This window comes from Falco punctatus (genome assembly GCF_963210335.1).
Source record: "Falco punctatus genome assembly, chromosome: 4".
Lineage (NCBI taxonomy): Eukaryota > Metazoa > Chordata > Aves > Falconiformes > Falconidae > Falco > Falco punctatus.
This window is the reverse complement of record NC_137583.1, coordinates 43,924,297-43,948,311: the sequence shown is the minus strand read 5'-3', so window position 1 is coordinate 43,948,311 and position 24,015 is coordinate 43,924,297. Positions and strand designations below refer to the sequence as shown.

Sequence of the window (24,015 nt, the reverse complement as noted above, 5' to 3'; positions counted from 1 at the left end):
GCACATATCTCAATCAGGAAAACATTTTCTGATGTTCAGAGAGAGGTTAAGGTCTGTTCCTGATTGTATCACTTTTTGGGTGTTTTTGAATAAGCCAGGTAAAATCTGGCTTCTCTTCAGTTTCTTACGTTTCAGCAAGATTTATTTTAAATGTACAATAAGCCTTTATATTTTTTTTTTAAAAAATCCTTAAGGAAAAAGGATCAACCAAACACATACAGCTTTTCTTTTAAAATGCTCTGCAAACCTAATTTCTATTTCAGCATAGTGCAGTCATGTAAGATTGGTTTATGATGTGTGAGAAGGCTATATATAATCATGTGTTGCAGTTCATGGTATAAAAGCATACCTCACTATGTTTTCGTGAATCTGTTATCTAAGAGTAGTTTTACAAGGGGAGTAAAAAAAATAATCCTAGATTTAGAGGTATACTTGATAACCTCTTATGAGGCCTAGCTGATGGGAAAAGTGGATGTGTGCATGAAATATAGTCCCTTTATCAGGTGTGACCAAAATGCAGCAAACCAGTATAACTAGGGACTGGAAGTAACCACTCCAAACTACGTTAACAGCAGTTGATCCTTAATGATAGGTGCCTTTGAGGTTACTGTCGGGTCTGAATAAATATAGGAAAAATATTTCTGAAGCTGAAATACTTTGTATCCTTTGGATGCTACTTTTTTTTTGTACTTTCAGCAGGATAGTATGCTTACATATGAACCAAATTATTTGTTTTCTTTTGTCAGTACTTCAGCTGAGGCTACAACAAAGACGGACACGAGAACAGCTGGTGGACCAGGGCATCATGCCACGTAAGACTTACATTATTTCTAGTAATTTGTTTTACTTTGCTGTATTAATTATGAACTGAATATACAAAATAATAAAAATAAACATTTCTGTGAGAATCATTAAAAAAAATTATCATTTGAAAAAACTTGTGAGATCTTCTTGGTAATCTAAATGAGCATGAAGTAAATTCATCATCCTTACCTAAAGTTCCAGTTAAAATAGCCATTGTGATGAAAACATGAGGATTTGCAGACAAGTCTGATTCTCCTTTTATTTTTCTCTCTTTAAATTATCATTAATCTTAACTGAAATAAATTTGATTGTATAAATGAGTGGACATCAATAACAAAGCCAGCGGTCTTTGAAGAGTAGGATGGCAAGGGTTGCCAAACAGAAACAAAGGACACATCGAAGTTGTGACTTAGGCCCCAACAGATGTGTCTTCTGTGTCAAATCTTGCAAGCTGTGATGTTAGAGGACATGAGGCAGTGGATTAGGCTGGGCACTGTACGCTGCGTCGTATGACCTAATGTAAGACCTAGCTTCTGTGCCTAGGCCTTTCCTTCTGAGTATGAATGCCTTTCCAACAACATGGGAAGAGGCTTTGGTTTTTTGGTTTCTTTAGAAAATTATTTTGGTTTTGGGACGTCTTTTCCAATTGCTGGAAGTTCCTTGACACATCTGGCAAGTGGTCCAAGTTGCTGTAAGAGTTTTGCATTCTTTTCCAAAACAAAGATTATATAATGGTAAAAGTTAAATGAGTGCCTTCAGATGCTGTCTTTGGAAGAGTTAAGATGCTGCTGATCACCTTAGCATGAAGTGTCTCACAGGCAGCAACGTCACCAAGTTCATAAATACAGCCGGAGGTGTATTTATGATTTCAGGATTCTGTAACACTGAGCTTCTGATTCTTTGGCCTGGCTACTGACCATCCTTGAGAGCTATGCAAGAAGTTGCCAGTTCTTCAGTAAACCATTTTTATCTGTAACTCTGTTCTACCTCTGGAATTTAATTGCAGATCATACTGCTTTGACAAGCAAAAATTTGGATATTTGTTACGCTTGTATGTCTGAACACACAGCACTTGTATTTTGAAAGTAATTGGTGTGCTTTATGCAATTGCACTTTATTGCTGGCATCCATTTTCTCCGTTATTGATTTCAATCTGTTAGAGATGATGGTTGTTTCAACAGCAGCACTTAACAATACCTCATACCAATTCAGCAGTCACGAGTGTCCTCCTGAATATGGATATGTAGTGGCCTAGAATTCAAATGCAGTTAATTCTTTCGTTAGAGATGTATTGGTGTTCCTCCAATGACTATGCTAATTGTTTGTACAGCATCTTCTGGCTTGTTTTGGAGATCCGCCTGGTCTCAGAATGAGGGGTGCATAGAACACATCAGGATTCCCTAAGTGGACAGTATGGGGTGATACTGGACTCAGGATATAGTTCCATGTTGTCAAAAGATTCAACTGTGAAAAGCTGAAGAAGGCTTTTCTTAAAACAAACAAAAATCCCAGCCATTGAAAACATACCGGAATTATGTCAGGTTACTGTCAATAGCTCAGTGTGCACTGGTGCGTTCTAGCTTGAAAGCACAGTATCTTACAGCTCGTCTCTTCTTGAAGGTGTCTGAGTATGCAGCAGGCTTCACATTGCTTTGCTAAAGCATCTTCACCTTTCCAGCTCTGTAGTGTTGATTATCTTCAGGAACAGAATGATCCATTTCTTTTTGAGTGAAACCTGGAAAAAAACCTGTAAACTGTCAAAAAGCGTTAAAGATTTTGTTTTGCAGTACCTCATCTCTGCCAAAAGTGCCAGAAGTGTGGCAAATAAGATGGATTATGCCTGCAGCCATTTCACTTCCTTTCAAAAATTCAATTGAGATGAAGCACTCTACAGTTCATATTATTTCTAGCTGAATGGTGTGTTTTACTCTTCTTGGCTATTTAGCCGCTAACCACCATTCTGCTTTCAAATCTGAACATTTGAGGGTTCCACAATTTTTTTTTAAAAAAATCAGCACGGATAGTTCTTAGGGAATGATCCAGTTCTCTCTAGCAAAAGCAAGTATGAGGTGTAGACAGATAGTAAATACAGTGGAATAAATGAAACGGTATTTTGGGATTCTGAACCTTACCTCATAAAATTTCCACTGCGTAACAGTTTTGGTAAATAGACCCCAGTGTATGTAGTGAAAAAGTTAATTGTTACATGGTTGTACCTGTTAAAATCAAATATTCCAGTATTCTGCATAGGAGTGTTGCTCATCTCTGTTAAATATAAGTGAATACAACTAGCTTGAGTCAAATGTAAGCCAGGTCAGATGCAACCACAACTTTGAGATGGTGTTAAACACCCATACACACATTCTGATTAGGGTATTTATTTTGGAAATCACTTCCTGTCAATTTAACTCTTACTCTCCCTTCACAGCTTTGAAAAGTCCAGCTGCATTCCATGAGCAGATAAAGAGTCTGGAGCGAGCCAGGGTAAACCGCTTTGTGTCAACTTCTTATGAACATCTGAAAACGGATAGTTGGTTGTATGTGATACTAAACATGAAAAAATCATCACCATTACAGTAATAACATGTGCTTTTATCTTGGAAGAATCCGTTAAATAAAATGTTGGTGTCAGATCTGTGAGGACCTTTATTAATTCTTCACAGATGAAGGTGGGGGGATAAGCTTACAGATGTAACGTAATACACAGCTACCTCCAGTTAAAGATTGGATACTTGGGTAAATTATGCTTGTGCAGTATTCTATATTTCTATAGAATCTGTACTATTGTGATTTTGTGTGGTGGTACGGGATCAAATCCAGAAACATTCCCAACTTGTTTGGGGGAGATAGAAATTCATTAGCGCTGCTTAACTGATGGAAAACCAAACCCCTCTGGTGCCCGTGTTCTAACAGCAGTGTCCACCCATCTGAGTGCAACTGCAAATACTTGTTGCTTGGACATCAATGAATTATCAAACTACTTTGATTCTGCTAGTAAACGGTAGTTAATGCTATTTCCTTATTTCTTTAAAGACTGAAAATTTTTTGAAGCACAAGATTCGCAGCAGGCCGGACCGGTCTGAGCTGGTCAGGATGCACATCCTCGAAGGTATGTACCCAGCTGTATGTACCTTTCGAGCTACTGTTAGAAGGATCTTCTGTTATGCACTCAGTTTTCTAACTCAGTTGGCTTTGATATGAATTATTTCTTAAGGTTTACATGCTCTATTTTTCTACTTCTGCAGTGTCTGTTGTAATCTGTGTTCTGAATATGGGTAATAATAGATACACCTATGGCAGTGAAAGTATTCTCAACTGTGTATTTATTTGCATACCTGACAGCATTGTACTTCCCCTGCCACACAGCATCACAATCAGTCTTTAATAAACCTGAGTTTTACTATGCCTTGTTGTTTGAAACACTAGTCATTGTGAATGGGGCTGCATTACTGCATTTCACCATAATCTAACCAAATACAGACATTGCCAAATAACCATCATCCAAGTAATTTAATAGCCATTAGTTTTTAAAACATGCATTTGGATACTAAACCCAGATAGGAACTTACATGTTGATAGATCACATCCGTATTGACAGACTGTCTCCAGCTTTTCATTGAAATACAATTTTGAAGATTCAAATTTGTGCTAGAAGCTATCTGTAAAGGCAGATTTTTTAAGATGTTTGCCAAGAGAGACTCAAAAATCATTGGATTAATTAAACCTTTACCACAGCTCACACTGGTAAACCATTAGAGCAGCAAATGCTGTCTTCAGATTATAATTAGCACTTGTTGTTTTGCATTCCCTGCTTTATTGTTGGACATTATACAAATGTTTACCAAAAGTATTACTGCTGTTAAAAAAGTGGTTATATTTATAGAAAAACACGGAGATGAACAACGTCTACTCATCTTATTTTTGCTTATTAATTTGAGAATTTTCAGAAAACACTTGCCTGCTTTAGGTAGAAGTGGGTTAGTTATTGCAAAAACAAGACAATGTTGTTTGTCATGAAATTGGAGAAAAGATGGAACAGAATATTTAAATAATTCTATCTTTTCAGAGACCTTTGCAGAGCCTTCACTACAAGCCACTCAGATGAAACTGAAGAGAGCTCGTCTGGCAGATGACCTGAATGAGAAGATTGCTCAGAGGCCTGGCCCTATGGAACTAGTAGAAAAAAATATTCTTCCTGTAGACTCCAGTGTTAAAGAAGCTATTATAGGCAAGTAGAAGTCCCACACCTTCTATCTGTAATCTATATGACACTTTGGAAAACAATAATTTAACTCTTGAGGTTAGAGTTCTCTAAAATAAAACATACTCAGACTTTATTGGTACTTATTATTTCAGCTTGAGTCCTAAATTCTGTCATCATTTAATTGAAGTTATCCTATTGTTATTCAAAACTAAGTTGGAATTATATACTTCAATACTCTCTTTGAAAAGACTTGTTTCTTAGGAATAATTTAAACATGTGGCCATTTCTCAGCCTGTCATATGTTTGTGTCTGTATGCACGTTGATGGTACCTCTTAATCTCTTATTTTAATAACTTATGCTATGCACCTAGTTTTATCAGTTCCTTGAATATGATTTAATATGGCTGTCATTATAATAAAACCACAGTAAATACTTATCTACCATATGTTTAGGCTGCGGAAACCTGATCATTTTCCCGTAATTAGCTAATTCTGCCACCAATGTCTAAATCTGCGTCACTGAAAAAAAAATTGTTTTGCTTGTTTCTTTGTAAACCTTCTAGCAGTTGGACAAGAGAATTATCCCCAAGCTTTGGATGATTATTCATTTGATGAAGACAGCAGTGATGCTTTATCACCAGATCAGCCAGCCAGCCAAGAATCCCAGGGTTCAGCAGCTTCCCCGGGTGAGCCAAAACCAAGTGACTCACCATCACCAGTAACACCAAATGCTGCTACATCAGCACAGGTACAGTTTTCAAATGTTGAAACAAAATCTTCACATGTTTTTTAGGTCTGACGCTGTAGAAATGGGGCATAGTTTCCCATGGAATGAATACATTTGCTGTTGCAAAGGAGCATCTGAAACTCTATTTTCTGTTTGGGAGTGTACAGGCTAGAACCTTGGCTTAGCTGTTGGCAGTAATAAAATTTCCATAGACTGTAGTTGCAATAAAGCCATAAAATCACTGAAATTCGTTATGGCCCATAGAAGATCTACAGCTTTCCCAAAGTTGTTTAAAAGGTCATATCCGTGGTTTGCTCCAGCTGTTATTGATTACTTAATGTCTGTCTTCATTCTGGGCAAGGTCTTGAACTCATTGAGAATTAGACTTAGCTGAAACAACAACAGTTGACGTCAGTCCATTATCCCTGGAAAAGTCCGTAAAAAAAATAAGGTTTCCCACATAATTTAAACGTTCTCTCCTGTAGTTTTAAATACTGCCTAAGAAATTTGCTGTTTAAGAATATAAAATAACTTTAATGTTGATTTATAGTTTTTAGTATTTTCTTGAGTTCCTTACAAAGAAAGTCACTAAATCTGCAGTGGCAGACAAAATGTTGTCTTTATAATAGAGCACTTGAATATGTATTTAAAGAACAGTGGATTTGAACGAAAACACTTGACTGAAATGAGTTTTGCAAGAGAGCTCTTCTTACAGTAGTTTCATTTTGTGATTTAAAATGGGCAGTAACATTGCCTACCCTATCTTTAAACACATTATAAAAGTGCTGATGTAAAAAATTTGCAAAAACAGTAATGAAACAAACATCATGTACTAGAAATTAATTTATCTTTTGTTAGCTACTGAAAACCCAGGATTATATGCATAATCATACAGTTATCTGGATGCTTCCAGATATCTTGTGCGGCGCTTGCTTCACAGGTCTTTATCTTTGAGTTACTCAGCGAGTTTATTCATTAATGATATATATGCATTTATTTAAAGGTTACTATGTTTAGCTTAAATAGATTGTTTATGATGTTTTCTGTCAGGCCTCAGCTATTAATTTTAAACTCACTAACTTAAGCCCAGTTAAAAGGAAAAGGTTTTGCTTTTAACTAGATTTCTGCAGCTTTCATGGAGCAACTTCTCTGCACACAGAAAGAGCCCCACATTAAGGCTCCAGTGGCAGGAAAGCCAAGCAAAGTCATCACATGTTGTCTGATGGCAACTAGCTTGAACAGTCAGCAAACTCCAAACTAGCCAGATTTAACGGTACTCATCCCCACTCATTAACAGCTTGTTCATTTGAGACTGACAGAGCTGAGTAAATGACAGATTGTGCTTATATTCTGAGTTATACTTGCCTAGAGGAACAATTAGTTTTTGTTCATGTGTTGAAATGAAGAGTAACAAAAGTTTTGCCTTCTATCAATGCTGAATTTGTTGCTGAATCCAATTTACATGTCTGCTGAGCCATTGTGTGTGCTAGAAAAAAACTCCTTGAGCCTGAACTACTGTTTCTGCCAGTAAGCCCACTTCCTGTTGTGCATAAATGAAAGCAGCTGTATTGTCACGGAAAAGTAATTTATGTTTCAGATTGTAAACATGGATAGAATGGTAAAATGCATCACTTCGGTAAATTATTTAGTGGAAAGACTTGGGGTTTCGTCACAGTATTATATATATGAAATGACTTACCAATAATCTGTTAAAGGATAGTGCACTCAGCTTTGCGTACTTGGTACTGATATACCACACATTTGTACGCAAACACAGAAATGTGAGTAATGGTGTCATTTTTGTTTGATTAGCTGAAATGTTTTGTATTAATTTGAGGAGAAAGTCTGAATTTGATGGAAATTCAAAAGCTTTAGGACTTCATCTTACTTCATTTCATGCAAGTCTGTACCTGGTAAGAACAAGATGTTCTGGCCTGTATAATGCAAACGTTAAAACTCTTTATTTTAAAAGAATTTAAGAGTGTATCAAAATGTGGCCAATGTGTGAATGGTACTACTACAAATGTGTAATATTCTTGAGGTTAATGTTGGTCAACTGTAATCTATAACAGATCTTTTTCAGGAGGACTTCTTAAGAGTTTTCCTTCATCACTTTCTCTACTACACAAAGGAGGAAACGATGCTTAACTTTGCAGTTCAAATTATTTTCATGCTTGTCTTTTTATTAAGCTTTCTTTTAGAAAATGCGTTTATTTATATATTCAAACTCTCAGAGGATTCGTAGCAAATCCAAAACAATGCTGGACACAATGCACGGCACATCTGGATTTTTTTGCTGTTCCCTAACATACAGATTTGAGATGTGAATTAGGTTTCATGTCGAGAGAATGTAATTTTTGTTGCATAAATTGAAAGCAAACCACATGAAATCAGATACCCAAGTAAAGAGTTAGGTTCCTAATGGAGAGGTAAATAAAAATACTCAAAGCAATACATGCCAAAAGCTTTTCAAGTAGGAAGCATAAGATAGATGGGTGATTGCAGCAACAGAGCACTTGATTGAAAAAGCACTTCAGATAGAACTTCAGTCCTTTGCTTATGGATTTCATAATGTATTATAGCCACTTCTGTGCACAGATGTAAAATGCGAAGTTGCTCTTCTGCAGAATAAACCAGATGTTTACCTTGTTGTTCCTTTTGAAATAAGGAACAACAGCACAGCATGTCTCTACAGGAGATGTGTCTGAGAAATTGCTCCTTTGTTCTTTTAATTTCCTTTGGCAAATTTTAGGTTTTATTACAACATAAAATACAAAGAATGTTTTGAAAATAGCAGAGTGCAGCCAGAGTTCTTTTCGAGGGTTCCTCCTCCACACGTTTCCAGGCCTCAGAGGGTGTAACATAACTTTGAGAACTTCCAGCTCGCATTGACTGATGACGTAAAACTTGCTTTAACCTGATGTATTTGTATCTGTTAAGGATTAGGCACACTACTCTGAACAGATCAAATTGTGGTGGTCACAATTCTGAAGACATTAAACAGCTATCTTCAAAACAGCTGAAGTATTTTGCTTGATGAGACAGAATATAATGACTGTTTTCCTAATACATTCACTGCAGCTTGTTGACCTGCTAGGTGCTTGTTTGCAGTTAGAAGAAAAGGTGCAGAAATCATATTATTGGTAACTTGAATTAGAGTATCTGTTCAAAGGAAATAATGTTTACATTATTTTACAAAGTAATCAAGTTAAGGAGTTGTAACCTGTTAATTTCTTTTTTGAATTTAAAAATGTATCAAGTAAATGATAGCACAGTCTCGTACTTGTGGGTAAAATTGGGAAGTCTGGAAAAAAGTTTTGTATTTAATGTTGCTATTAATCCTTTGTAGTTTAGGATAACAACTAATGGAAGGAAAAAGTAGTTTACTCTGTGGCAAGAGAAGAATATTTAACACCATGATTTTCAAGCAATAGGAATTACAGAGGTGGGGTTGTGGGGTTTTGTTTGGGTCTGGACTTTTTTTTGTTTGTTTGGGTTTGGTTTTTTGTTTTGTTGTTGTTTTTTTAAAAGTTACTAACTCCTTTCCATTTTGAAGGGTTTTGTTGTGCTGTCATTACGGAGGTGCTTTCATAGCCTGTAAAGGGTTGCTAAATAGTATGTTTGAAGTCAAGTTATCTGTTTGGGTTCAAAAAGGATTAGAATGGTGAAGGGTGAAAGAATAAGTAATGAGTAAGCTGAAGTATCAAACATTTAAAATGTTTTTTAGATGGGGCTTCAGGAAAAGAAAATATAAAACCCAGCAAAAATCAAGAGATCACTAGAGTTTGCCTGTGCTTTACGGTAATACTGTACATGGTACACTGATTCAGAGACAAACTAAGAGCTTTTTAAAATGTTACTGGTATAACCAGAATAAGCTTTTTAAACTTGATAGCAACAGGAGTGCAGCACGCTTGGAATACAGCATCCAGAACCCTTTTTTAAAAAGTAAGTCCCTCTGAAGTCCTCTGCCAATTCTTATGCAAGTCCGGCAAGTAACAGATACTGTGTAGATAGCGGATGCTTTCCAGAGCAAACACTTCGAAAGTTGGATATAAAAATAGAGGCATTTATATCTTTAGCCTGCCACCATAAACTGACACAACCCCAAGACAGGCATGTGCACAACGTTTCAGTGACTAGGCATGGCATACTAAATCCTGCAATTTACAAAAGCAGCATCAGGAGCTTTGCCGCTGGATGGCTGCACTGCAGAAGGATCGAAACCACTATACAGTTTAGGTAAGTTACAGTGAGCTAGCTATAGCTGCCTGTTGGCAACTGACAGCTGAGAACACAGCAAAATGTATAAAAGAAATACAGGGATAGAAGGGAAAATAATTATAATTTAATTGTAAGCAAAAGTCAGGGAGCTTGGTGCGTGCAGACTGGCAGCTTGATAATTGCCATCCCAGCAATACAAAAGAACCAGGACATCAAGTTGCAAATTGTGTAGCAAGTGTTTTTAGCAAACCGATTTAAGTCCTTTGTGATCCAATCTTCATGGAAGAATAGTAGAGCACAGGAAGAAATGAATCAGGGAGAAGTACCCATCTGACTTAAGTAGAAGGCAGGAGTTCATAATGTATTCTGAATATCAGCATTACTGATAGGAATATAAGGGAAATGGATGGGCTTTTTATAAAGGGATGTTGTACTAGGTGATCTGGTTGCTTTCTTAACTAATGGAGGTGATCTCATCTGTCTGGATTTAATACTGTATGATATTAAACACTAACAAAAGTGGCGAAGATGGAGATTAGCAGAGATAAGACAGAAAGAGAAGTATTGGGTTGAAAGGAAGTTGGTACCAGTGCTCTGCAGGAGTTGACTTGGGGACATCCTCTTTTCATAAGAATGGGTCACATAACAGAAGTGGGAAGGCATTCAGTACAGTTGGACTGTTGTTATGCAGAAAGAACTGGTTGATTTGGCTTTTAGGAGAAAAATTGAATTCCAATAGAATGGAATAGTTCTTAGAAAAAAACACCTCTCCTTCCCATGAAGGAGGTGTGGAAACCTGGGGACAGACTCAAGAGAGAACTGAGGAGGAAGACAGGTGCGGTACAGTGGTCAGCAGCAGCAGTGAAGTGGCTGAGCTACTGTGTGCTTCCTCTGTTAAACTGCAAGTATGTTAGAAGAGATGATGCCAGTAGAAACGTTAATGCCACTGTAAGGATCCAGTGAGACCCCATATGGAATATTCTATACATTTCCAGTTACTTATATCCAAGGAAAGACTAATGAAAACTGTAACACAAACAGGAAAGGATGATCAGAGAATGAAAAATCTCTTTTATGAGAAAAGAATAAAAATTCATTTCTGCGGCTAGAAAAATGAGGGCTGAGATCTGTTGCTGTGCAGAGTCTATATCCCATCAGAGGGATATTTAGTACAGAAGGAAATCGGTTTTAAATCAGAAAACAATTTTGGCACAGAAAAAATCGCTATGGCAAAGTTAAGCCCAGTGAAGTTTGGTTATTATGTATGAAAACTTTTGGGAATCTCCTGGTAGGCATAGTGGTGCCAGGATAAGAATAATAACAAAAGAAGTCCTGAGCGGATATGGAATTTAATAAGTTTACAGAAGAAATTATACACATGGTGTTTGTAACAGCAGGGGCACAAACTCAGTAAAGTTCAGGCTACTGGATTGTACTACATGGTAATAATTGTGCTAGTGGTCAAATACAGAAGAAACATACTTGCTGGCACAGTCAGAGGTGTGGTTGCCACAAAAATACTGTAGGAAGCTGTCTCTTCAAAGGCATCTGCTCTGCCGCTCCATGATCATCCTGAGACCCAAAGTTCATTTTCCTAGGTTGATGTTTGACCTTCGTGAAAGAGGCTTTTCTGGCAGTAGTAGTTTGTGTGATAAAATTCTCTTTATCTATGTGTACACAAGATTCTGACTTCACAGGCAGAAAATACTGAAGGCCTCAATTCTATAGTAATAAAGCAGCGTTTTCTGTTATTTCAGTAGGCTGCCTCAGTATATATATAGTGTGTCTAGAGTCAGATTTTAATGCTGCTTCAAGCAGAGTAATAACAAATGGTATTATCTCTGCTAATGATGCATTCCATTCTGCCTTTAATTATTTTCTAACCCTTATGTCTCCTTTTACTTAGAATTAATACAATTTTGTTTGAACATTTTTTCTTTATTTAGACGCATATACATTCAAATCCGTGATTATTTGGTTCAAGAAGCCTTCATACATGAAACTTGTTAACACTTAACAAGAAAATAAATGTATTTGATGCAATCTTTTCCTGTAATTCTGACTGACTACCTTGAAGAGAAGATTTCTTTTGTATTCTTATGCCAGGAGCAAAAGTACTTTAATGACAGCTGTTAGTTCTACGAGTATTTTGCAATTGCAAAGTTAAGAACTGGCATCAATCAGTCAGTTAATCTGATTCCAGGCTACCAACCAGAGACAAATACATGTTAAAGTAAAACGTTCCTGACTTGAATCAGTGAGGTTACTTCTGAAGGCCCTTCCAGCTCTTTTTTTATGATTTTGTAAGAAAGACAGGGGGGAAAAAATTGCTTTCATGACATTTCTTTTTTTGCTTTCATGTATGTTAAAAGGAGGAAAGAATTCTGCAAATTAAAGCAACAATGGAAGAGTTAGGAAAACAAAGCCCTTTCAGAGAGCTTTTCTTTTTATGTCGTTACAAGTACTTTTTGGTTATCATTGCTTTTACCTGCAGAAAAAAGAACAATAATAAGAAATAAGTTAGTGTTGGAAAAATCTTTATTATGATATGCTACAAAAATTGATATTAAAATCAATTACTGTTTCACTTTGGTGAAACTAGAAGTAAATCCTTTCTTAGTAAAACCAGCTTTTGGATACATTTACATGCAGTAGTTAAAATACAAACTAAGGAGTCAAGAAAGAAACCAGTTTATCTTATTCACTATATTTGAAGTGTGCCAAAATGTGCCTTGATAGAAAACTTGTAGACATGTACATTTTGTGAATTTGACGTGACGGTGAATTGTCTTAACTTTTTCACATTTTTTCAGTTATTCGAATGGTGGATGTTTTTAATGTTTCTCTTTTTCCTTATATTTTTTTTAATACTAGTATCCACCTTTAACCTCTCCAGTTCCTGAATTTCTCAAAACTCCCTCTACAATTGAACAGCATGTTACACGTTCTACTGCTACAACCACCCTGACCACAAATACTGTTTCTGCAGCAAAGCCTGGGCCAACGTTAGTAAAGGTAGGTATCTGTAATAACAGTGTCTGAGGACTATGTTCTTAATCTGTGTCCTTTTCCAATGTTATATTTAATGAAAAAAAACACAAGTAACGTTATAGCGCCTAAAACTAACAACAACTTCTATTAGTCTTCAGGAAAACGTACTAGGTTGTTGACTGAAAGCTTCTGTATGTTAAAATCAACGATTAACACTTGCAGGGACTGGGTCATTATTTCAAGAGGTCCTTACGGTACAGTTGACAGAAGTTTTCAAGCAGAATTATGCATTGCATTGCTATGGAAGTTTTTAAGAAATAAGGGTAACAGATTTTTGCAGTACTAAGCTTTTACTTTCTATTGGTGAAAGCAATAATTATCTTTTCTAATCTAATTTTGTATGGAGAATAATTTAATAGGAACAGAGGCAATCACATTCATAGTCTACCTATAACCAAACTGGGAAACAGCATTGCTCCTTTTTTGCAACTGTTTTCTTAGTTTCTTTATTGTATAAGTAGAACACAAGGTGTGAGAGATGCTACTGTATCCTTGTAATGGAATACCAGAGTAACATACTCAGTTCTCTCATCTGCACTGACCTAGCCAGCAGTATGAAAAAGTTTTTAAAATACAATTAGAGAGAGGGTTGTGTTGGAAGATGTCTGTATTTCAACAACACCGCCAAAGGTCTTCAGCTGTGTAATGATATGTAGATTTCTGCCCAACTACAGGAAATTAGTTTTTGGTTACATTTACAAGGATGGCCTCTGATAGTCAATTTCTGGTGGAAATTTGGCTGTATCCAGTGAAATCACTGGAGTCACACCAGCTTACTTAATGCAGGACATTAATGACAAATTCCAATATCCCCCAAAACCAGGCTATCTGTGTAATAAATGTGCATGGATCAACACAGGACTTCTGCTTTGGTACCTTCTGTATGACTAGGTAACTGCCTTTGACTTTTCACTGAAAATAATTTCAAAGAGCTTGTAAAGGAAGAGTTCTAACACACGAGCAGGTATCACTAATAAGGATACTGCTGAAAGTTTCAGAAGAGTAATCCTGTAATTTATAGGAATGCCTGTCCCTGATTTTATCTAGACCTGTAAGTACTTGTGACCTGCAGGTGTTTACAGACCGACTTTTAAGTACGAGCTTTTACCTGTACAAATTTCTAAGTGTTTTTGAACTTACCTGTTTATGAAGAATGCATCTTTGCAGTGAGAGCTCATACCCAGCAGAATCCCTTAACTTCATTTGCACCATCCATTAAGAAAACATTCACAAACTGTGAATTGATGACCCTTTCTTGTGCAAAGTAGAAGCCAGCTGGAGTACATTAACTTTTCAAGGATGGTAAGCAATTCCTTTGGGCAGGTTTGCAGGGATAATTGTGTTCAGCAACTCTGCAGTCAATACACTCCTGTATGCTTTGTCTTTCTACCTTGCATAACTGCTTGTAAATGAGACATCGGTTATAGTTGTTTCAATGTTTTCCATCCGTAAACAGCAAAGCCACCCAAAGAATCCAAATGATAAGCATCGGAGCAAGAAATGTAAAGAACCTAAGCCAAGGGTGAAAAAATTGAAGTATCATCAATATATTCCACCTGATCAGAAAGGTGAGAAAAATGAGCCACAGATGGACTCCAACTATGCTCGGCTACTGCAACAGCAGCAACTGTTTTTGCAGCTGCAGATCCTGAGCCAACAGCAACAACACTACAACTACCAGACAATTCTGCCAGCACCGCTGAAGTATGTGAAGCATTGTTTGTGTCCTTTAAAGAAAAGATACATACATCAGTTATAGAATTAGTATATAATTATTCTAATTAGCTTTAGAAGTAAACATATTTTACAAATGTTAAGAGACAACTGGAACCCAAGAAAACTTAAATGGCCACCTGCATCACTGTGGGTGTATTATTTGCCTCATTTAATGAGGTGATGAGGTGGTTCTCTTGTTAAAATACTCCTGAAGTCTGGTAAGTCTTTAAGTGGTCCTAGTTATTTTTATTATTGATGTGGAAACAGAACTTCCTACCTGTCACATGCATTTTTTCCAACCCAGATGCATATTTGAAACTCAAAAGCATTTATACAAAAGCAAGGAAATTTTGACTCCATTTTCACTCAAATAGGACATAGGTAGGCAGAGCAGAAGAGAAGCTTACAGGTGATGGCTTTTACAAAGGCAGGTACTACTGTTGTGTTTTTATTGTCTTTTTATATCAGTTTCACAGACCACATTTTTGCAGTTTAAAAATAAGAAGAAACATTTTTTTTAAATTAGGTAGCATTTGCATAATGTTTATACCCTCATCTCTAATGCTTATAGGAGTTCTTGATCAGTGTTGATCTTTAGCACTTTTAACAGAGAGAAGTATACTTTCTGACTATAGGTAGAAGCAGCCAGAAAAATAAATCTTTGAAGAATTGCCAGCACTCTATAGCAGCGTGAGAAGCTGACTGTCTACAGAGTTTCATTCTTACTGTCTTAAGACCAATCTTTTCCTAGAGGTGCTTATAGTGGAACATGCCACAGCCACACAACCCTAAATTCACGTAACTTTCATCTGTTTTTTTTGGTTTTTTTTAAAAAATATTAGTTTTCACTGAGTTATTTTTCCTCAGCAAGTGAGGCTAGAAAAGTTAAAGGTACCATCTGTGGTTATATTTATAATTACCATGTATCCTAACATTTGGATAGCGATGTTTCTGCCTGCTTACCCACACTTCTTATGTTCCATTTACTGACCTTTCAGAAACATTTCTTCATAAATCAGTTGAACAAAATAAAAGAGCTGACTTATGGTCCCTAGTGTAAATGATGGCATTTTTAATTTTTTTACAATTATTTTGAGATCCTTTTATGAGAGTCGTCTTACGAGTACAGCTGGTAACAATGCATCATCTTCATAGTAAACTGCCTTCACATCGGTCCCTATTATATATGAACACTGGATATGTCTGTAGGGTTGAAACATAAGAGTTCAATATCGTGGGGTTTTTTATTGATGACAAACAAAAAACTAACTAGTTGCCCTAGCTGATGATTAATTTGTACAAACCGATTCTGCAGTCCATAGTATTCTTCAGGGATACCATGACAGTAATGAAGATTATGACGCATAAATTAGTACACTTAACTGAAGAGAAAATAAAATGTCAACATACGAATCTGTTATGTTTTCCTCTGTTCTGTTTTACTAAAAATACTTAATGGTTAAACGTCTTATGTTGAATATGTATTTGTAAAATAAGTTAGTTTGTTCATTAACTTGATAGACACTAGATTCAGAATCACAGCTTCTTGACTGAAAACATAATATATTTAGCATTGACATTTTTGTCCCCCTTTTTCCTATCACTTGAAGGCCACTGAATGACAAACAGAGTAACAATGGGAATACGCCACTGAATACTTTGAACAACAGTACACCGACATCAACTGCCAGCTCACCGAGACAGAATAGTAATATTCCTAACCGGAAACCAGGACCTCTACCTTCAAGCTTGGATGACTTGAAGGTAAAAAATAAGAGGGATTTGTCCATTCCTGTGCATCACTATAGATCATAACTTGCAAATTTTTACTGTCAAGAATAAGCTCAGATATTATTTACCAATGAAAACTGTACTTTCCTCTTACCTGCTTGGCATAATGTTGGCAAAGTTTTCATACACGAGTCTTCTGGGCTTGAATACTTGTTTTGATTTAGCCTCCTCACATGCCTGTGTTCTAGAAATTACATTTATTTCCCAAAGAATTAGAAGAGGAAGAATGATTTCAGACAGATTGTTATAGGTACCTAATTTGATACTTGGGGTAAACTGTTGAGGTGCACTTCATGTGAAGTTTTAGCCCAGGCTGGTTTAAACACTGCAACAGTAAGTTCCTCATGACAAGTTTAGTCTATCAGTGAAGAGGTTTAGTTAAGCAGTATAAATTAAAAGATGCCCTAATAGTAACATATTCAGAGAGCTCACTGCTATAAATACAACACAGACATAACACTAAAACAGAAAATAATTCAGAATTCAACGCATCATCTGAAAATGAACACTGAATTTTATAAAAGCTTCTTATCAATAACCGCGTAAACTCTGTTTTTAAACTGTAACATGAAGGTATTACATAGGATTTTCTTCCTTCAGAAATACCGTAAAAGGAATTAATACCATGAGGGATGTAAGGAGCGTTCCTCTGAGCAGCCCGGGGGTGTTCAGGGGGCGAGTACAGGAGTGTGCAGCCGCCCTCTCGTGGGCAGTTGGATCCCCTCGCCCTTCCTTTAGCCAGCGCCGGGTTTCGGAAGGATGGCACTGATTTTTTTTTTTTAGACTTGAAGGGATAAAAAAAGAGATTTCGGAAGATCAGATTCTCAAAACAGGAATGTGGTGTTGCCAGTTAAAGCCAGTCTTTTAATATGAAACAAGTCTATAAAATTCAACTCAAACAACAGCGTCTGAAGTAAGCTTTTCAAACATTTAAGTTACTAACTATTAACTTTTTAATATATTTCATTTATTATCTGAATTTGTGCTTTGCAGTGATTAAAGCTGTTCACTTATCCATTTTTGCATAATGTATCGGTATTCCTGCTAATGTGGTAACAATAACATAAGCTAGGCTTGCAGACCTGGTGGGGGTGGTTTTAACACTGAATCATCTAAATCAGTTCTGATAAAGAATTCAGAAATGCATTGTCGAAAAACAGAAAAACTGGAGTGTGCTCTCAAGCAAGTGTAGAGGATACCAGACTGGGGGAAACAGCTGATAATCGTTGTTAGGTAGGCAGCTGCTTAACAAAAAATTGCTGTAGTTCTTAGAAATGTTAAATGGATTGCTGTGACTTTTCATCACTTCCAAATCATGAAGACCTATAATTTAAAATTCTAGACTGGCAATGTACTGAAACATTACTGAGGTCACTATTCTATTTCTTTAGAGGTAGCTCTAACATACGTATGGTCCAAACACTCTACAGATCGATGTGGCGTATGTATATCATAAAAAGAAGCCATTCATTGTGACTGTTCTTTTTTAATTGATATTTTAAAGCACAGAATTAATTTACACCTAACACTTTTGCACTCCACTTTGTAATCTTACTGGAAAATTGAGACGTTTTATTATAAGAAATGTGGTTAATTTTGACTGCTTACACTTTTTATGTTTGTAAAAGAAACCCAGATGGCACCTAGCTGTAACTGTTCAGTTGCTAATTGGAGAGTGAGCCTTTTGTGTTTGACAGGTCTATTGAATCACCCAAATGATCTGAAAAAAATTATCAGAAATACATCTGTCTGTCTTGGTGGTGTAACAAAGGGGTTCAGTGTGCTAGCATTCAGTGCTTTTATCTGCACGGCTGCCATTGTCTATATGTTTGCTTCAGAAGTTTTCATCCCAGAACTGGAGCTGTATGTTCATTTTCCCGTTTTGCATATTTATGAAAAATTATCATAACTTTATTCCTATTCATTATACAACAACCGAACACTACTAAGATTTTGGCCACTTAAAACAGTGGAAGTAAGTAGTAGGTCATGGTCACGGATCGTGCATGCTGCTAGAACTCAGAGGCCTAATAACCGGTGAATATGCCAGAAATATCTATTATTAAGATTTAATAAGGTTGAATGTATATAAATAAGGTTTTTAATATTTTATTTTTTTACTATTGTGCTTTATTTTATTGTAGGTTGCAGAGCTTAAAATGGAGTTGAAATTGAGGGGATTACCAGTGTCTGGAACAAAAACAGATCTTATTGAGCGTCTGAAAACCTATCAAGATCTTAATAACAATGGGGTTGCTACTAGTAGCTCAGTTACAGTAACCACTTCTGCTGGGGCCACAGGTAACACTGGGGAAGCGACTGTGGCATTTCCTGTTGCAACACTAAATAAACCAGTGGCTAATACAGTATCAAGCTTTCCTCCAGAAAAAACGTCTACTGGACCTGGCTGCAAAGTAATAAATACTGAAAACATTAGCTCTCCTTTGCCTATATCTCCCTCTCCTTCAGAACAATCTAGTCTAAGCACAGATGATACTAGTATGGCAGATACTTTCACAGAAATGATGACAATGATGTCACCATCCCAGTTCTTAACTACTTCACCACTAAGAGCAAATATGAGTGATGATAATCAGAATCGCAGTAGTGGAAACATCTCAACCATGGAGTTTGATGTAGCAGAGAAGGATCGCAAGCTTCAAGAAAAAGAAAAGCAGATTGAAGAGCTCAAAAGGAAGCTGGAACAAGAGCAAAAACTTGTGGAAGTACTGAAAATGCAACTTGAGGTTGAAAAACGGCAACAGCAACAGTCTCAGACTTCTAGTAATTCAGCTGCTTTGGAACAGACACAATTCAGTGCTGCTATCAAAGATGAAAAAGCTCTTACTGACTGCTCTAGTGCAAGTCAATCTGTACCTGTAGCTAGTCATTCCTTAGGACAATCGGTATATACTAGTGGCCAGAATCCAGTTGCCAAAAAGGCAGTTGTTATCAAGCAGGAGATACCTGTGGCCAAAGCTGAACCTCAAAATGCCATTTCTCAATTTTATGTTAATCCACAGAGGCAGCCACAAACGGCAGTTGTTGCCCAACCTCAAGCTTTATTAACTACCCAAGGAACTGCACAGCTGCTCCTTCCATTATCTATCCAGGGACCAAATTCTACCACTGCAGTACAGCTACCAGTTGGAAATATTAAGTTGCAGGTAAGGGTGCTTTTATTTTTCATCATAGAAACTGCATGGCACTATTTGCATGTTTTAGTATAAACAGGTAAATGTGCTGCTTGTAACATTAACTTAAAAATCAGGCTTACACTGTGTCTGTTTTAGGAAAAAGAGTAGAAAAATGTAAGAACCAGTCTCTTTGTAACAACTTCTACTACTTGCTTTCTTTGTGACTTTCGTTCCTAGGTATTCTTTCCTGGAGAGTAATTGCCTTACCATGTACTGCCTCCTACATAGTTGGGTTTGATTTATATCAGCATATACCACTGTTTTGTTAATTCCAAATTGTAAGAGAGAGCTACAAACCCAGTACTTTATTTTGAGGTATAACTGTTTGCAGAATGTGTGTTTGAACTTGTGTGGTGATGGCTCATTATATTTACAAATGTGAATGCTAGTTGTAGAACTCCAGTGGAGTTATAAAAGAAACCATGGTTACACAAATATTATTTCTAGGCTGGTTATAGGTTGTATCACAGTGAATAAATACAGCATAAACCAAGACAGGTTATAAATGCAGAGGCGTAAGAGTAATCTGATCGATAACCTGTTGGTCTAAGGTAGGATTAAGCATACACTTCCCAGTGGTGTTACTGGGACATAGCTATATGAAATCCCTGCCACCCACATGGCTATTGTGCTAGCAAAAAAAAATTCTTTCAGCTCCAGCATGTACTTGGCTGTTATAGCATGGTGTGAGCTTAGGCTTTGGTGCTAGCCATCACATTTAGCAGTACTTAGGAGGACTGTAAAATTCTCATGGGGATGGACTCCACGGTCTGCAGTGCAAGAGCTATTCCTAGTAGCTATGTACCAGACAGATCTTTGTCTAAATTGTTCTAAAATCCTCCCAGAATTCTGTAACAACGTTAAGCAGCTCGTTCTGGTAATTCACTTCACTGATATTGCAGAAGGTTTTCCTAACTACCAGCTAAAATTGTCTTTCCTGAGGTTAGACACAGTTCTTGCCTTCAATTGCCATATTAAAAAAAAAAAAAATCTGTGATCTTAAAACCCACCTTTTTCTTACATCATCGGTTCTGTCTGTCTTGTAACTCAAACCCAGTTCTAACAGTCCTTTCTCATTGGTTTTGCTCTCTCTCTTACTGTTGTCATTGCTCTCCACTGGACCCTCTCCAGTTTGTCTTCATCTTTCTTAAACTCTGTTAGCAAAATAAACACCACCTTTTAGCTGGGAACTCACCAGTACCAAACAAACAGAGCAAAAATGTTGTCTCCTCTACATGGTTCACTCCCATCTTTCCCAGAATACATGCTATTGCTGTTCTGCACTATCTGTGCAGTAGATTTTTACATTATGTCATTTGCTGTGAGATAATGAATAATGCAAATGTTCTATCTTCATCCTTTAGGCTCAATCACAAGCTGGAATACAGACTCTGTCACAAATACCTGCTCCTATTTCTTCCTCTGGCCTGGTCCAGACAGCACCTCAGATGCATACTTCACAATCAAAACAAAATACCATTAAGCAGCACGCACTTGGTCAGACCCAACAAGTCAGAAAGGTTTGTGGATAGCAGTAAGCATTAAGATAAATAGTTGTGTAATCTAATTCTAGGCAGTGCTTTTAGAATCTTTTATGTGTCATCTGTGTCTTATATAAATGATGTTTGTGATACAATGGGGCTTGTAACTCCTCTTCTTTCCAAAATTCTAGTCTGCAGGACTTTATTTTCCAGTTGTAAATAAATACGTAAGACTAAAGACTTTTTATCTTAGAGGTACTCTTACGGCACCACTGTTAGTATGTTTTTCCTCATGCTTGGCACAAGTGGTATATTCCAGTTTCTCTTACTTGCCACTGGCTCAAAATAGAAGATATCCTTGTAGAAGGCTCTTAAAGAAAGCTTTTACCTATGACTTTAGAGACTTATTCTTTTATAGGAGTTCCTTTTAGTTTTCCTACTTTTCTTGTTGATTTTATCCTTGCTTAGAAAGCAAGCTATGGATTCAGATACGGAGGATAGCAATTTCATGAGTCAAAACGCCACCATACCTACAATAAAACTCTTCCTGAGGAATGCAGGGAATGCTACAGAGAGATCCTTTTCTTCCTGTCCAACCAAAATAATCAGCTCTCAAATTTCCCATTCCAAAACATATGTTTATCAGCAGTGGGCACATGACTGAGTGCCAATTCAGCACCAGTCATCCCAAAAGAAAAGGTTTTCTCCACCTTTGAGCCTCTTCCAGGCTGACCTCTACTATTAGGAACTTAAGAGATTGGGTTTGGACATTTATTGCTTCTTTATCAGTGTTATCGATTCTAAGGCTCCTATCACTTAGGACAAGGTTTTTCAGCCAGCCCCTAGGAAAGGATAATTCAGAAACAACTGAAATTTCAAGATGAAGAGGGTAACTTTTGTGGTATGTAACAAGACTGTTACAAAATGTCTCAAGCCTTCTTCAAAGCTCCTACTTCATTTTACACAAGTGCATCATAAAGCCCATGTTCTGATGTGATCTGGGGCTTCTACCTGTGCAGCACCCTCTAATCTGCTTTTACTAAGGCTCTTGTTCCAGATAAGAATTTATCTTAGAAGATGTATGATTATGCCCTGCCATTCTCTAGACAGCTGACTAAGAAAGGGGAACACAGCTAAATGAGCATCATCACTCTTCAGACTACTTGTTCAATCTGTTTAATTTCGTGGACATTGAGGTTACACTATGGAATTCAAAACTGACATATATACAAAAAGCAGGTTTCATCCAGGTTCACCCGGATTTGGTAAGGGGCTAATCTTACCCTGTTAATTTGACAGCTCTCATATAGAAATTTTCTGTTCATCCTGAAGGCATGTACTTGTGCCAGAGACTAGCAGTTTGCATCCCTTGCTGTCTGGAAGTTCCTTGAAACGACTGCAGGAGAAAACCAAAATTTGTACCCTCTGGTCTTTCCCCCTGTTCAGATCAGTTGTCATGGAGACGGCTTAGTTCCCAGCAGACTGTAGTCTGTATCTGGCTATCCTGGAGCTCAGCAGCCTGCCTGTCCTAGCTGCTTGTCTTACCCATCTACTACTACAGGAAAGCAGGCAGCATAATTGCACTGTTTTTTTACATCAGAATATAAAATACTGATGTGATACAACAGATCAGGACAGTCTTCATGCATTTGGCATTAGATCTATACCTGCTGTTTGCATTTCATGAGATTTGGATATTTCAGCAGGCAGACTAAGCTAATGAACTGAGAGAGTAATGCTACTTATTAGTTTAATGCTTTTTAGTGAAGGTGGTTTTCCTAATAGTGATCACCTCCCTTGAATCCATCTAGACTTTCTCAGGTAGCTCAGATTTTTATGCAAATCAGCTTATTATTCCGTTTATTTTCTCCTACACACTTGTGGTAGCTGGAATGTGAAGACACCTCATGTCCCTTGTTCTTCATTCAGTAACAAGGAGACATCTTCACAACCATTCATCTCAGTGGTAGATAGCTGGAAAGTACAACAAATTTCACACAGGTGATTCAGGTGGCTAACAAAAACTGTATTAAACCCTCTCACGGCAAACTTAATTTGGTATATGGACTGTACTCCACAAAGGTTATCCTAGCTTTATCTCCATCCCCAATCTAAGGTTTGTTGCACCTTTGTCATAAAGGTATCTGGGAGCGTAAGGTTCATAAAGGTATTTAAATCTGAATTTAAAAGAACAGTCTTATGCATTCATACATTCATAGCTCCTCCTCTCCCTTTAACTTAAAAAATATGTTAAGTAGGATACTGCTTGGAATCATTTGCAATGAGTATATGGACTATCAGCTAAAGAAATAAAAAGTTTATATACCAGTAAACAAATTTACAAGTTGATACCCAAGTTCATCAGTTATATCTTTTGCCTCTCCCTCACTACTCAGATACATGTAATTAAAATAAATTAGAATTATATGACACAAACCAAACCATTCTGTCATAAAACTGGCAACACAGGACAAGTGTGGATATAGACTGGTTTGTCAGGCCAGAAAAAAGTTCATTTTATTGACTGTCCACTAGATGGGGAGATCGTGCATACTGTGTTAAACTATTTCATACTCTTCTGAATGTAATTTGCCTTACACTTCCTGGAAAAATCACAAAAAAATATTTTTAGTTATCAGGAGTGAATTGAATGCATGTCACAGCAAAAAGTTTCTTTCAAAGAGTAACTGTTCTAGATTTACAAATTATTACACGGGAGGGAAAAATTGGTACAAATAACATTCCCTTAATGGGGAATTTAAGCAAGCAAGTATTTTAAAAAAAGTCTTAAACTTTATTAATGTCATTACTGGATGTTAT

At 36.9% G+C, this 24,015-nt stretch overlaps 1 protein-coding gene across 9 annotated transcripts in view; it reads left to right on the top strand.

Moving 5' to 3' along the window:
* MRTFB (myocardin related transcription factor B) overlaps window positions 1-24,015 on the top strand; it is a gene marked incomplete at its 5' end in the record, with an annotated part of 85,656 nt that overhangs the window by 52,113 nt on the left and 9,528 nt on the right. For 6 of the 9 annotated variants that reach the window (XM_080386826.1, XM_080386820.1, XM_080386822.1 and 3 more), the window contains 10 exons: window positions 747-812; window positions 3,233-3,288; window positions 3,838-3,913; window positions 4,871-5,032; window positions 5,572-5,756; window positions 12,834-12,974; window positions 14,467-14,714; window positions 16,337-16,490; window positions 18,662-19,684; window positions 21,079-21,234. In XM_080386826.1, coding sequence (XP_080242952.1) covers window positions 747-812; window positions 3,233-3,288; window positions 3,838-3,913; window positions 4,871-5,032; window positions 5,572-5,756; window positions 12,834-12,974; window positions 14,467-14,714; window positions 16,337-16,490; window positions 18,662-19,684; window positions 21,079-21,234 — 2,267 coding nt within the window. Of the gene's footprint in view, window positions 1-746; window positions 813-3,232; window positions 3,289-3,837; window positions 3,914-4,870; window positions 5,033-5,571; window positions 5,757-12,833; window positions 12,975-14,466; window positions 14,715-16,336; window positions 16,606-18,661; window positions 19,685-21,078; window positions 21,235-24,015 lie in introns of those variants that run through there. The other 3 variants (XM_080386823.1, XM_080386825.1, XM_080386828.1) reach the window with 3 other exon arrangements.